Source organism: Acromyrmex echinatior, chromosome 13 (assembly GCF_024713525.1).
Source record: "Acromyrmex echinatior isolate Ae372 chromosome 13, ASM2471352v2, whole genome shotgun sequence".
Taxonomy (NCBI): domain Eukaryota; kingdom Metazoa; phylum Arthropoda; class Insecta; order Hymenoptera; family Formicidae; genus Acromyrmex; species Acromyrmex echinatior.
In genome coordinates this window covers 9437256-9452355 of record NC_141864.1, presented here as the reverse complement: position 1 = coordinate 9452355, position 15100 = coordinate 9437256, and the positions used below count along the sequence as shown (strand labels likewise).

The 15100-nt window shown below is 37.5% G+C and overlaps 1 protein-coding gene across 4 annotated transcripts; it reads right to left on the bottom strand.

The window, feature by feature from the left end:
- Positions 1-178: 178 nt before the first annotated feature.
- Positions 179-10054, bottom strand: LOC105148302 (uncharacterized). Of its 4 annotated transcripts, XR_015547185.1 has the most exons (16): positions 8946-10054; positions 7561-8332; positions 6986-7159; positions 6535-6705; positions 6074-6385; positions 5442-5763; positions 5099-5345; positions 4588-4771; positions 4259-4475; positions 3934-4125; positions 3299-3549; positions 2572-3107; positions 2102-2230; positions 1672-1849; positions 1227-1401; positions 179-1142 (listed from the first exon to the last, which is right to left on the bottom strand). XR_015547185.1 is itself a non-coding variant. In XM_087412634.1 (15 exons), the coding sequence occupies exons 1-14, from the start codon at positions 9935-9937 to the stop codon at positions 1678-1680; spliced, it is 4671 nt and encodes a 1556-aa protein (XP_087268760.1). In that variant the 5' UTR covers positions 9938-10054; the 3' UTR covers positions 179-1142; positions 1672-1677. The 4 variants fall into 4 exon arrangements, 3 of the variants coding, with proteins under 3 accessions (XP_087268760.1, XP_087268761.1, XP_087268762.1); XM_087412634.1 differs by lacking the exon at positions 1227-1401; XM_087412635.1 differs by lacking the exon at positions 1227-1401 and having other exon boundaries at positions 3308-3549.
- Between the last annotated feature and the right edge of the window lie 5046 nt (positions 10055-15100).

Sequence of the window (15100 nt, the reverse complement as noted above, 5' to 3'; positions counted from 1 at the left end):
ATCATTCAGAGAATAACAAAAACAGAACAACATTTGTGTCAGTAAATAGAAACTTATTATCATAAATCATCTTGGTGTATCGCCATATTCATCTACTTAAGTAATTTATCATTGAATAGGATATTATGCGGAAACACGATGACAATTAATATGAAGCAACAAATTATTACGCTGATAATTATGTGTAATATTTTTTTCTAATTTTATTTATTTCGCACCTATTACAGTATAATAAATATGTTGCATGAAACATTACGAGGGGGGTATTTACACACGTTCCTCATTTTCAGGCCATAACTTTACGTATTTGTAATGAGTCCGTAATATCGTTTCTTCTTTAACTTTTTCTTCTAATATAATTTATACATATCTTTACAATATTATTCTTTCGGTTTAAAGTTATCCATTAAAAGATCACATATGCATTCTGTTTGCATCCAGTCTTCTGAAGAAATTTTCATTGTTAAACTTTACCATTAAACGTTATCGTTTAACCTGGCATTACATCACGACTAAAGGTTTTCTTCCTCTCTCTCTCTCTCTCTCTCTCTCTCTCTTTTTCTCTCTATTTTTCTCTCTTCAAAATTTTTATAATAATTTTTTAAGTATATATACAGAATACCTCAAAAGCTGATCAATTTCTCTCGATAACAAACTTTAATTTTTGCTGTTTTTACTCCCGACTGTTGCAAACCGAAGTACCTTCTTTCCTCGGCGATTCGGAGATTGGGCAGTGTTTGCGATATTCTGTATAAGCGTCACGTACAGACATACACATACACACGCCCAATACAAATGCGTGTATATGTGTATGCACGTAATATATTAGTGAGATCAGTAAATAATTCCATTAACGTTATATTTATACAAAGTCATGTTTTGTTTAGTTTACATATCTATGTCTAAATATATTTTCCCTATGCAAATTAATATTTGGTTTTGTGTGCTACGCGATTTCCGTTGTTCATATCATATCAGAATATTCACTCTTCCTTCCTTTTCCTTTTTATTTGAGGTAATTTGATTTTGCTCAAATAAATAGAGAAAAATTTGTTTATTGACTTTCGCTTTTTGTTCGCGGCAGATCGCCATCTACGGTATTGGCTCGTGGCTCTTCGCCGAGACAATCCATGAGGTACAGCCTGTGGCAGCAAAAATAAATACATTTCTTAATTATATTTTATATAATGGTATTTATATAAGTATATAAATTCACTAATACAGACCATATATCCACTAATACAGACTAATTATTATTACGCCATTGTATGAGATGATAACTAGACTGCGGATATTTATGCAAAATACTTAATTGAATATTAACCATCGGACAGTTTTAGTAGTCGATCGTAGTTCGTTAGAGTTATTAAAAAAATAAAGTAAAAAGGTTGAGATTGCCATCTGTAAATATGCAAAATATTCAGTTAAGTTTTTTTTATAAATATCCGCAGTTTATTGATAAAAGATAATTCATCAAAAAATGTTTCGTTCAATTTAAAAATAATAAAATATTTTAAAAATGTTAAAATTATTTTATAATTACGCTAATAAATCGGCACGCTAAATTCAAGTGCAAACTATATTTGGTGAAATACTATTTAAATGATTTTAAACGACACTAAGTCATTTGCTGTTGCTCGTAAATTTATAGAGATTATTATAAGTATGTACCTGTCCCTACAAGGGAGTTTCCTTGCGTGCTTCCGCCTTCCATTGGAATCCATTTACACGTGTTGTAATAGGCTTATTTCTATTTGTAGCATTCTCAATTCCATTTCTAACGCCTGCTACTAATCTCATGGCTGGGTTGGATACCAAACCATTACGCTTTGGTTTTACATTGCTTGCACTGAAATGAAATATAGTGATACTTTATATAAAATGTGCTTACGAATAAAATACATGTATATTATTTTGTTCCATCGAAGAGTTGACATGACAAGTTAAATGTAAATTAAAAAGAAAAGTAATAATGTATCAAAATTTTAGAAAAAAAAAGAATAACTTTATAGTGACATGTATTTGCTTCTGATCAAGCAATACATTTTTAAGTAAACAATGTTAAAACCAATTGATACATAGCATGATAAATATGTCTAACATTGTCGTATGTCCTCCTTGACTACATATTCTATCTTTTTTCGCTCGGGAGGGTTGAAAAAGGAAGGAAAGCCTATCGCTCATGAAGCGGTGTGTCTTCCTTATACGACCATTGTGATTTCTGCAAAGTCTAAAGAATCGCATTGAAAAAAATTAAGATAATAAGTATGTTTTTTAATAAAATTTCGATTGAGAAGATGGAATTATGTACATATGATTTTTGTGGATGATGTGCACGTGTGAAACATAAGACAAATGTACATGACGTTTGACTGACACTCGCTGAGTCTTGTGAACGTATGCCTATAAATAATTTGCAATTTCTAAAATGTACTCTGATGTCGTGTCTCGTAGATGAACAAAAACATTGCACGAGAAAACGTTAGTTATATATGCTGTGGTAAACATAATTAGAGTGTTAGTATAGTGCTTACTTGTGTATATAATTTATTTCTTATTAATTGTGCTTACCTTCCAGGTGTGTGATCAGAAACGTGCTTGACATTTCTACCAACGCCAGCGCCGCTGTTTCCCAAAATTATTCTCATATGAGTGTCTCGTGTAAAATGCGTGTCAGCCGAATTTCGTTTCTCATCATGCCCGTTCTCCTTATCTTTCCCAATATTCAAGCCCAACATTTCGTTTGTTAATTCAAATGGCTTACTAATGTTATTCCTGTCAATAATCTCAGTTTTGATGTTGATAGGCTCGTAGATGACGGGCGTATGATTGTATCCCATCTGCGTTTTATACGACATATTTGGATTTGCTGCTAGCAACGATACGCCCAGTTGACTCTGTATCACGTTAACTGCCGTTTGAGCACTAGGTGGACTTGTGTTTGTAGGTGAATAAGGAATAAGACTGTCGCTTAACGGAGAGTGTGGAGGTGAGGCGTATATTGGACTCTGCGGTTCGCTTTTCAAAGGTGACAATAGTTTGCTGAGTGGTCGACTCTTTGCTCCCCTTGAGCACTGCTGTAGTTGTTGAGTGAAAGATAACGGTGCCTAAAATTATGAAAAAATATTAAGCAGTTTAGATTTTCTGTAAGAATTAAATAATTTACAAGACATATTTAAAAAAAAAACTAAATAATTTATGTTTTATAAGAGTTACATAATATTAATCATAACATAGTCATGAAATAAATTGTTCTAATTTTATCATTCAATAAGGGGTATGAAATGTTGTCACGTACTTTAATTACCTGACAATTAACCATCGAGTTCTGATTGAATTTTCCTTGATCGCTCTTAGTGCTGCCAGTTAAATTACTGCTCGATTTGCTGTTGCTAGAATTGTTACCCAAAGAAACACAACTGCGTCGTTTTGTCGAGTCTGGCGATTCCGCTGGACTGTATTGCGTCGATAGAGGATTTAGAATTGCTGATGAAGGTTTAGTCTCAGCCGTTGAATTAGATGTGACAGAAGTAGCACTACTACTACCACCTAGAAATTATGCAATGTTACATTACTGTTTCAATTTTCGATTAACATATCAAAAGAGATTTCGGTAAAAAATTTATTATCATAAATAAAAGAAACAAAATTCTATTAAAATAATTTCAGATTCAACAATTTGAATTTTATCTCTCGCAGAAAAGAAAGAAACGATTAGCTGTGTTTTGTTTCGAATAGTGTTTTCAATGGATTTGAATCGAATCGAAATTGATTAATCCGAAAGTGCCATAAACTCGTTCAATCAGAAACTAAAGTAGAGCATGTGATGTCATTAATCGACCTCAGATTGATTCAAACTCACTGCAATTGAAAATGCTATAAATGTATACAAGTTTGACAATGAATTAATAGAAAACGAGACTATCAATTAACCTCCATTGATACCAGGCCTCAAACTGCGTTGATTCGCAGAATGTTCTTCCAACAGCCTGACAACTGTATCGTGACCGCTTTTAGCGGCTACTTTAATGGCATTACGTCCACAGTGATCGGAGTGATTAGGGTCAGCTCCATGGTTCAAAAGCGCCCGAACACAGTGTTCGTGTCCTTCCTGAGCAGCTATACCTAAAAATTGCATTCTCCTATCATCTAACATCCTTTTATAAGAGAACTACAACTAAGTTATAAAAAAATAATTTTATATAGTCAATGAATAGTTTATTCATATGATTGTAGATATTGTTCATGATTAATGTACCTAGAGCCGTTGCACCTTGATTGCAAGTGTGATCAGGAGTGGCACCATGTTCCAAGAGCAATCTGACAATCGCTGCGTGACCTTGCCAAGCAGCCGAATGAAGCGGTGTTCTATTTTCATTGTCACAAGCGTTCACGCTAGCTGCACCCTCGGTTAGCAACAATGCTACCATCTCCACGTGTCCTTGCCAGGCGCTTACATGTAATGACGTTCTACCCTATAGAACACAAATATAATAACTATCAATTCCAGGCGTATACATATAAAACGCGAATCAGATATTAAAATAAATTGAGTATCTTCTTCCAACGCGACTGATAATTACTTACTTCTGAATCTCTACCTTCGACGTCCGCGTTCGCATGTTCGAGCAAAAACCTCGCCATAGCTAATCTGTTTTCTAACGCGAGTATATAGAGTGTGCTTCTTCCATCGGCATCTTTCGCGTTAACATCAGCATTATGAGATAATAATATCTTCACTGTATCATAATGTCCTTCCAGAGCCGCGAGTCTATAAATGTGTAAGAGAAAAAATCATTAAAAAATGTCTACAATTTTATTTACAGTCTTATTTGTTTAGATTAAAGAGATTTATTTCATTAATTATTAGAGAGTAGAGAAACATCTAAAGCTATCTTAAAAGAAAAAGCCTTTCTCAAAAGATGCACAAATTATAACTTGTGTTTTACAAACTATTTGGATTATAAGTCTGTAAAACGCGATCGTAGTTTTTTCTCGATTAATTAAAAAAGATAATTAAAAAGTTTTAAATTTTAGAGTTTTAAAATAAATTGTATAACAGTATATAACATCATAAATTATTACATCAGCACAATACCTTAAAGCGGTTTTACCATCGTGGGCATGCTGATCTATAGGCGCGTTGTGTTGCTTCAGCAATCTCTCTACCAATGACGTGTGCCCTTCCTGTGCTGCGAGCATAATAGCGCTCTTTCCATCATTGTCCGTCTCGTCAATCTTCGCGCCAGCCTCCAGTAATGCTTCACAAACATCGACGTGACCCTCGAACGCCGCATAGTGTAGTGGAGTCCAGCCAGAATTGTCTCTATGTTGCTCATCTAGACCTTACGTAGAAATTACGTCTCTTTATACACTTATGATGGAGAGACAGAGATCAAGCACAATATGCTTGCGCCAGTTAAACTAATTCTACAATGTACCTCTGGCGAGCAATTGCTTCACGACGTCCGTGCCGCCCTGGGCAGCGGCCACGCTGAGAACGGTTCTGCCTTCGTTGTCTATAGTGTCGACGCAGCAGCCCCAGTACAGTAAGAGCTTGACGACCGAGCCGTGTCCCATACTCGCGGCCGCCCACAAAGGCGTCCTCCCAGTGACGTCGCAATGATCCATATCCGCGTCGAATTCCAGAAGCAAATCACAAACGTCGCGATGACCCTCGAATGCGGCGACTAGCAGCGGAGTCATGCCGTCTTTGTCTTCGTGATCTACGGTGGCACCTCGCTCTAAAAGTATCGTGACTACCTGCGACAGACAAAATTAACATACAATATATACATTAACATACAATATATATTATTATTTAATATAATCTGTTTAATATATGTAATACATCTAATATAATATTAAATTTTACTTATATTACATATGAATTATTTTAATCAAAACCATTTTCACCATATTAAAACAGAATTGTACCAAATTATCAATAAATTCAAAAATTCTCAGATAATACAGCTAAAGATAATACAATACCGAACTATATTATAGTTTAATATAAGCTTTTTTTATATAGTTATACGTATGTGTGTGTTATTCATGTGTTCGGTCGAACCTTTACGTATCCGTGATTGGCAGGAACACATAGCGCGGCAACGCTGAGCGCAGTTCTGCCGTCGCTGTCCGCGTGATCGATTTCAGCACCGAAATCCAAAAGATGTTCCACGATCTCATTATGACCCATATATGCCGCGGCGATTAAAGCAGTTCTACCTTCATCGTCTGTTCTGTTAACGTCCGCGCCGTGTTTTAAGAGAGCCTTAACGATATCCTCGTGACCGCCCCATGCGGCGGCTCTTAACGCAGTTCGTTGATCCCAATCCGCGCAATCTACCATAGCCCCGTGCTTCAGAAGTTGCTCGACCACCTGAAACAGAACTCGTGAGAAACACCTGTTTCATTTACGACTCGCGAGCTCTGTAATTTAATGGTCTTACTATCTCTTACATGTATATAATGCGGAGTTAATGAGACTTGCATATGTTCTTAGAAATTCGCCACTTAATCTAATTATACCTGAGTATGCCCTCCCCAGGCAGCGGCCCTGAGGGCGGTCCAGCCGTCACAGTCTGCGTGATCCGCCCTCGCACCAGCAGCTAAAAGAACACGCACCACATCCGAGTAACCATGTCTGGCGGCCAAGTTCAGTGGCGTTTGTCCATTACGATCGACCGCTTCCAATTTTGCCTGAAATTCATCAAGTTATTTCTATAGTATTACATGGAAAAAAAATGAAAATAGATGTGATGTTTTACTTTTAAAAATGGATGACATTTAACTCAAAAAACTATTCTTTGCAAAAAAAAAATGCAAAACTTGGAAACAAGATTTTAGAAAAATGTACAAAATTGGAAATTAAATTTATAATTAATAATTTTGGTACGCTTGGTTATTTAGCTTGTAATGTGTAAGATGATAGCTCTCTTAATTAATTAAAATTTTTAATTTGAAATTATAGTTTGCATACCTGAGGACAGGCTGCAAGCGCCAATTCCAGAAGAGATGCATTGCCATCGGCGGCTAAAGTGTGTAACACCGTTCGTCCATAAGAGTCTGTTTGATTGATATCTCCGCTTTCACCGAGAAGCTCTGTTAGTGGTTCACTCGGAGATTCATCAATGGGGCTCACATCTTGCGAAACCTTTGTGTAGGAAACGTGAGATTAAATTTTCCGTCGCTACAATTTTTAATTACAAAATTTCTATGACAAATATTTTCCATAATAATCAGTAAACTATGGTGTAGCGTTATCGAATGTATTCTGAGTCATACCACACGACATATGGAACTTAATAATGCTTGAAATTTTCTATGAGTCGCATTGTTCTCTCTTATCAAAATAGTATACTGACCCCAAAAAACTAGATTAGATATTGTATTTTATCATAATTTCCTGTTTTCATGTTTCCAACATAATTAGATACTTATTAATATTATATTCAACACAGCATCCCGAGAGGTTTTAAAAATAGATTTGTATTCAAAATGAACTTTAACTATCTTAAATAAATTAAATTTTTATTTTAATAAAAAGAATACTACCTGACTAGAAGAAATAGCATCTTTGCTAGCGTCATCATCAATCGTTTTCTCAGAGGGCTTAGCGCCAGTGTCGATTAGTAATTTCAAAAGTTTAACATCCTGCCTGGGCCAAAGAATGCACTCGGAGCTATCCAGATAACAGCCTTCGATGGGCGCGTTACTACCAATCATCCAAAGTACTTGAAGAGTGTAGACATCCAACGTAGTGTTAACCGGAATGCTCGTTATAACACGTTGCAGATGTTGCGCCAGTACGCAGATCTCGTCGGGATTAAGCTCGGGACCGCGTAGAGTGTAGTAGGCTGCCAGCATGGCATGACCCTCAGTGGCCGAACAAAGATACTTCTGGGTGCAGTGCTTCACATCCAGCAGCCATTCGGCGAAGCTGTGATGAAAAAGCATCAATGCGCCGGCACGCGAGACCGATATCACCCGTCGCAGCAAATGGAGCCGGCGATTGAAGTCCTCCACGGTGATGCCGACGCAGGCCGTCTTCACGCTCTCGTACAGAATCTCTTGAGTGATGGGCAATTTGGCGGCGAGTATGACGTTGAGTAGAGGCTGCACCTTGCTGAATTGCTTCCTGCTGAAGAGTCGCTGGCAGAGCCAGAGGTATAGGCCGTTCAGCGTTCCCGGTATCTCTCGCACCTCGCGCAGAACAATAAAATTCTCCGCCACGCCGTCAAGAACTTTCTCCAGATACAGAAAGCAGCCGTTGCTCTTTATGTGCAGCTGGTTCAGCATCTCGGCGGTGTCACGCGAGATGTGCTGCCTGTGAAAGTAGTTTATGGAAGTATTAGCGAAACGATTACTCACGAGTGACAAGTAAAATGTAAGTTTAAATATCATTGTTGTTAATAAACGTAAACTTTTGTGTGCCGTTTAAATGTGTAAGTTTAACATATTTCATTCATTAGAATATAATTTTCTCTCAGAGAATTAAAAAGAATTGAAAAGAGAATTTTTTTATCTTTTCTCAATTGTTTTCTCAAAAATGACTGTCAATAAAATTAATGCAAATGTATCAATTGAATTGTTTCAACTATTTGACGATATAAATTTTAATTCTTCCATCAGCAATAGAGATCTTCAAAAAACAGAACAAATGTTTTATTATTCCGGAATATACAATAAATTTGAAAAAATTCTGGTTATATTTGTTAAAGTTTTAATGAGTTTAACCATCATAAAAGTCGGATTTTATTTATTTTCAACAGATTTAAATATTATCTACTAAAATTCACGATCAAAATATCGATGCTTTTAAAGAGTCCGGTTGCCGGCGAAAGATTAATAAAAAAATTTATTCAAGCAGATAACAAAGAATATAAATAGTTGACGAGAATTAAGTGTCCTAGATGCACAATAATTAATCCTGTTGTTACCTAAGCGCGTCTTCCTGATCCAGCCGCGCGAGGATATATTGCTGAACATCCCTAACGACCTGGGACTTTCTTAGGTCGTCCAGTGAGATCTTGCGAAAGCCGGTGAACATACGCGATATAGTCTTACTCTGTCGTCGAGCGGTGCAAACTAACAAAAGCCATTGTGGGAATAGATGGTGATGATTAGCCAGCAATTCAGCTATTGTACGACTGACATTATCATTTTCTCTCCGGGAGTCCCTAGTGCCAGTTTGCGGTGGATTCAACGTCTGGCCTTCGTCAATAGAGTCCACTAGCAAGAAGAGACAGTTCTTTGGCGGCTCGACTTCCAACAGCGGGAAAAGCAGAGCCTTCTTCAGAGCGTCGTCCGGATCTCGGTCCAGGACATCCGGTTGCAACGCGGCCTGTATCTCCGGATCAGTCCGCAGCTTCTCGGCGTAGGCCTCCGCGACGGCCTCCCTGGACGTGAGAGGCGGAGCAGTTGCAACGATCGTCGTCGTCGTCGTCGTCGTCGTCGTCGTCGGTGTCGTCGTCGTAGGCATCGCCACCGCCATTGTCGTCGTCGTTGTCGTCGCCGTCGCCGTCGTCGTGAGCATCGTTGTAGTGACCGTGGTCGTGGCTGCATTCGCGGATGTCGCCGGCGAGATGGGCGTGGATGACGCTCGATGTTGAGAGCCGTCCGAGCTCGCCTGGAGCAGCTGGGCCACCAGAGACCGTACAAATTGAGCGGGCGACAGAGAGGCCTCGCTTCTAGCCTGACAGAAGTGTCGGGCCAGCAGACGACGATTCAGCGACCGCTGATGCCTCGCGGAAGCGCCGCTTGACGGCCACGCCAATTCGGCGCAGAGAGCCGTCTTCCCGCTTCCCGGTCCGCCTACGATCAGAGCACCGCACGTCTTCGATTGCGGCCTCTGCTCCAGGCAGTGCGACAGCTTCGTGAAGGCCCATTCTCGGCAGAAGAAACGCTTCTTTTCGATCACCGGCGCCGCCATCTCGACGACCCGATATCTCTCTTCTTCCGTTACCTCGACGCGATGAAACCGCTTCTCGCGATTGATTATCGGGATTCCCTAATGTAAATCGATTGGCGTAAGTAGATCTTTGGCATGGGTTTCACTATATCGGTTTCAATACGGGTGTTCAACTCGTCTGGACGTATCTGATCGGATATCTGATGATCGGATAAGCTGTTCTCTCTTCTATCTCGCTCTCTCCGGAGTATCGCGACTAAATGCAGATCTGGTGTAAATGATGAGATGGGTGGCGATTTCAGATCGGCTTAAGTGCAGTGACAAGATTGACCCGGCTGCGTTGCTCTGTCAATGGAACATTGGTGGGAGCCCCAGGGGGCTCTGAGGCTTCCTCTGACTCCATTCAGGCTTCTCATCGCCTTGTAGCCGCCTTGTAACAATGCGCTTCGCGTCCTTGCATGCTATCTGAAACAAAAGAAAATCTCTTTTCCCTCTTGTTCCTCGAGCATTTTGTGAATGCTTATAAAAAGTAAATGACGGACATAAAATTAATTCCTCGCCACAAAATGACCACCGAGATAAAATCGCCTTCAAACAGAAAGGAATAGAGGAATCTACGATAAAACACGCAAGGTACTTTTCGTTAAAGTATATTCGGACGCAAATTACGTGGCTGCGGCAAGATACTCGTTTACATCACGATAGACACGGTAATGTGGCAGTAGTTAATAAAATAAATTCAGAGGACATTCATCGCCATTTAAATACATAGCTCGCATTTACGCGAGTAATTTGGATATATCATGCGCGACATATCTCTAGCAGACTTTTAAAAGATTTTCCGGCCCTTCCCCGATCCTCGTCGCAATTAAGTGGTCCAACTAACCGTCTAATTGATTCGCTCAGTGTTAATCTTTAAACCAGGCGCGTCTTCTGGAGGCTGGATAGCCTTCCTTCCGAGACTTTAATCATTACCGTATCCCAACTTGGCGCGATTTTGCCCGGAGGTAAAACGATATTAACTTAAGATGGTCTTCCGTTTAACAAGATAGATTAGCGCGCTGTCCATTAATGTGATAATTAATAATCCTAACACGACGGAAAGTTCGACGACCTCGCCCATTGCGTTCCGCCGGATGCGTTTATATCGCATTGAGGGATAAATAACCGTATCACGGAGAGCAGTGCGGGTCTCTCGCAACCTTTTCGCGTTTAATGATTTTTATTGGTAGGAGCTCGTCGAGGATTTTTACTTTTTACTTGGAAACCAGCTTTCTTCGACTTCCTCGCAACTCGTCCACATTCAAATGGCTTTGACTTTATATAAACTGACGTTTGTTAATTTTTGTGTAATCTGGGCATGTCTTGTGTTCATGGTTTTTATTATTTAAATTAATATAATTAAAATTTCACATCGCAAATTTCAACTGTGTGTACTGTACAAATGAGGGATTAATCATGACTGAGCGTGAGATTTGCATCTTCAAAAATAGTTCATCAAAATCAAGAAATTCAAGAAATCATGTCTTGGCTTTGTCTTGAATCAAGACAAGACCAAAACAAGAAATTGGAAACTGATTTCAAGACAAGACAAGAAATTGTTATCAAAATTAAGTTTTCTTGAAATTTTTTGAATTTCCGCGACAGTTTTTATTTTTAATACTTTATTATTTTAATATTTTATTATTTTATTTCTGATTTGAAAAGTTTTGAATAAGTTAGGTTGCAACATTTTCAATTGTATTTACTGGTATTTATAACAGGTTATAGAAATGTATATTCATACATTTTCACTAAATAGCAAAATAATATATGAGTAGAGTGTAAATCGATTATTGAAAAAGTGAAGTCCCTGATCTAACCAAATTAAATTACTCACCGATACATCCTTATTGTATCAGATGTTAACCTTTACATTTATGTAAAGGAATATATATAAAATTAATAATATTGCGAGATTACTTACAAAAGTATATTATGTATATACATTTGCGTACTTCTACTAGTATCAATTAAATCAGAAATGATTAAAATATATAGTAATAATAATAATAATAATTATTATATCTAATAATCTGAAATAGAGTTACATTTGGCAGTAACCTCATGATATTAAAAATGATAATTTGAGAAATATTTTTAATCTTTATTAATAGATTTGTGCATAATAGACATTATAGGCACACTTTTAAACCATGAATTTAAATTACGAAACGACTCGATATTCAATTTGTATCACAAAGGCTCTTAAAAAAATCAGGAAATTTCAAGAAATTCAAGATTCTTAAATTTAAGATAAGAAATACAATGCCAAGAAATGGTCAAGAAAAACGAATTTCTTATCTTCAAGAAAATCAAGACAAGAAATGCTCCTTAAGAAATCTTGTCTTGATGAAACACTATTCAAAAATTTAAAGATAACCCTAATTGAGGTTGAAACGTCTGACGATTTTAGAATGTAACAGCTTTTGAATATATAATAAATGAAAAAAATTTTTGCGTTCAAATAACGTTGTTACTCTTATTTGTCAAACTATTTGTAAATTCTAATAAAATTTGGACAATTCAGTTGTCCTTGCTGACACTCGTTTCCAGTAACAGATGTACGTTCTGCAAGAAAGCGCACCCTTTTTCTGCCTCTCTCCCTCTTTTTCTCTCGTTCTGATAAATTATAAATACGTTCCCGCGGCATATCACGAATCGATTCGATTACATGTCCGGGAGCGTATAATTGTGTTACGCGCGACGAAATTGCCACATGACCATTTTTGACCATCGCTATCACCGATCCCTCTCTTTCTCTCTCCCATTTTTTGTCCCTCCTTTCCTCCAGGAACGTGGGAAAAATGTGTTGCGCGAGAAAACGCGAAAATGGTTTTCGCCGAAAGCCACAAATCCGACTGTCACGTCGACCGATACGCGTACATATATTGTACATATATGTGCATACGTGGATGTAACGAAAGATCGTTCGGCACGTCGACCCGCGAACGCAGGGACGAAGGACCGCAAATCTAACTCGTACCCGGAAACTGGCGTGATAAATTTCGCGTTTATCCGCTGTGAGAGGCAATCGCGGGCAGCCCGATATTTCCCTCTATTTTCTTAATTGGACGACTGCTTACGATCTTTCCGTAGCCAAGACTCAAATTAAAATTCTATTAAAAGTAAAATCCGCTTGAAATTAATGGAGATAAACGGCTTCTCTCGGCTCGTCCGCCTGAAACGTGAGACCGAATTTCAGCGAATGTTAGCAGCATCGAGAAAGGAGTTGCGACGGTGTCTGGCATATTCTTTTTTTTTTTAAAAAAAAAGGATCATCGCTCGTTTTTACAATATCGTTACTTGGGCATTTCCAAGGTATTTCCTGTCTTGATTTATTCTATAGACGTAATAAGAATAGATAAGAATAGATTCTTATGAAGTTGTCATTATCGGACTAGAAAGAGTGAGGTAGCTCTTTCTGTTCTTGTCTATTATATTGTACCATATTATATTTAATTTTATTTAATTTTATTTCTTATTTAATTTAATTTTTTTATCTCCGCGTAATACTTTCTTTAAATTTCTGTGCTAGTATTCTACTTATCTGTAAATTTTCTTATCCTGTGTTTACTAATTTCCATATTTTAAGTCTCTCCAAATTTTGGCGCCAATTCTTTGTCGATTTTCTTATTTTGCATTTTTTATTCTTGAACGTTATTATTTACTTTTTCTTAAGTAAGTTTTTCTTAGAATGCTTATCCTAGAACAGTAATAAACGCTTTATCTATACATCTATCTCTTTCTCCCTCTTTCTTTCTAAAGTATCAAGTTGAAGAGAGCTAATATGTTCAATTCTTTCTAACCGAACACAAAATGCTAAAAACAAGAAATGTACAGTCCTATTACATCTATAATTATATATTATTACATGATACAAGAATGGCAGATATATTATAATCTTGTGTACAATGGTTAAATATAATTTGGAGAAAATTTCTAATCAATGGCAAATTTTTAATAGCGACTTTGTATATTGGCTTATAAAATTTGAGGTCAATTTCTGATTGGTTATAAGTGTCATCATTCTTTGAACTACTGCGCATCCACGGGAATGTTATATACTTAGTATTCTTACATCATGATTTATTCGTCTGCGTTGAGACGGAGACCAAACTTGCTTGTTCGGGCGCAAAGTTGATAACTGTGTCGCGCTTCGCGGTTCATTCATTTCGGCGACATTTACCGTGAGACTTGTAAAGCAACCACGGGACTTGGAAACTCGCGGTAAGGTAAATGCACGCTTACATACACACACATACACACGTATGAAACTGACGTTTCGTAAACGCCTCGGTAAATGCCACAAGGCACGACCTATATTCCGACAATGGCCGCCGACCCGTTTATTATTAGATGCGGAGGCACACAACGCCATAAAGATGACACCGTCAATGTGCGCGCGTTGCATTGTCGCCTCGATGCAACCAGAACTAACGTTGACAACCCCCTCGGTTGTCTCTCTCTTTCCCCTAACCGGCGATCATTATGACCGAATGATACGCCGTAGCCGTGGACGAGAAAACGAGACGAAGCGAGAACCTGTTTCACACGAGAAAATCCTCACCATGCTCAGTTAATTAAACTCCTTGAGGAAGTGCGCACCGAAATTGAAACCATTTATTTTCTACTGGACTGTATTTAATGGAGGTAATTAATATTTTAATCGCGACACTGATGACAAATTACGGATCATATCCGGAAATATGCGAGAGAAATATTCACGCCTTTGATAATAGTTTCACGTAGAGCAATTACTTTAGATATTTTCGTACAATTAAATATGTATAGACCGTGTTCAATAAAAAATAAAAATTGATTATGTCTAATAAATAAATATTGATCATGTCTAAAATTAATTGATTGCTGCAATAAAACGCGAATTTATATGAAAAATTGTTCTTGACGGAAGAGACCTATATACAATACTAATAACAGTAATAGTTGACAAACAAAGCGCCGCCTACTTTTATTCTTTTCTTATAATATAGAAATGTCATTTAAGACATATTTCGTTCGGTTTAAAAAAAAATAAAACGATGCAAGATGATTTGAATAATTTTATTTGAAAAATTGATTGTCGCAATAAAACACCATTTTATGAGAAAAATTATTTTTGATAGAAGTTTACATATTAACCAA

Excerpts from the sequence above, each read along its gene's own strand:
- LOC105148302 (XM_087412634.1), bottom strand. The coding sequence starts at position 9,937 with ATGGCGGCGCCGGTGATCGAAAAGAAGCGTTTCTTCTGCCGAGAATGG. Across the intron at positions 4,126-4,258 it reads TCAAGGTGCAACGGCTCTAG|GTATAGCTGCTCAGGAAGGA; the intron begins GTACATTAATCA and ends TGCAATTTTTAG. Across the intron at positions 3,550-3,933 it reads GAGGCCTGGTATCAATGGAG|GTGGTAGTAGTAGTGCTACT; the intron begins GTTAATTGATAG and ends CATAATTTCTAG.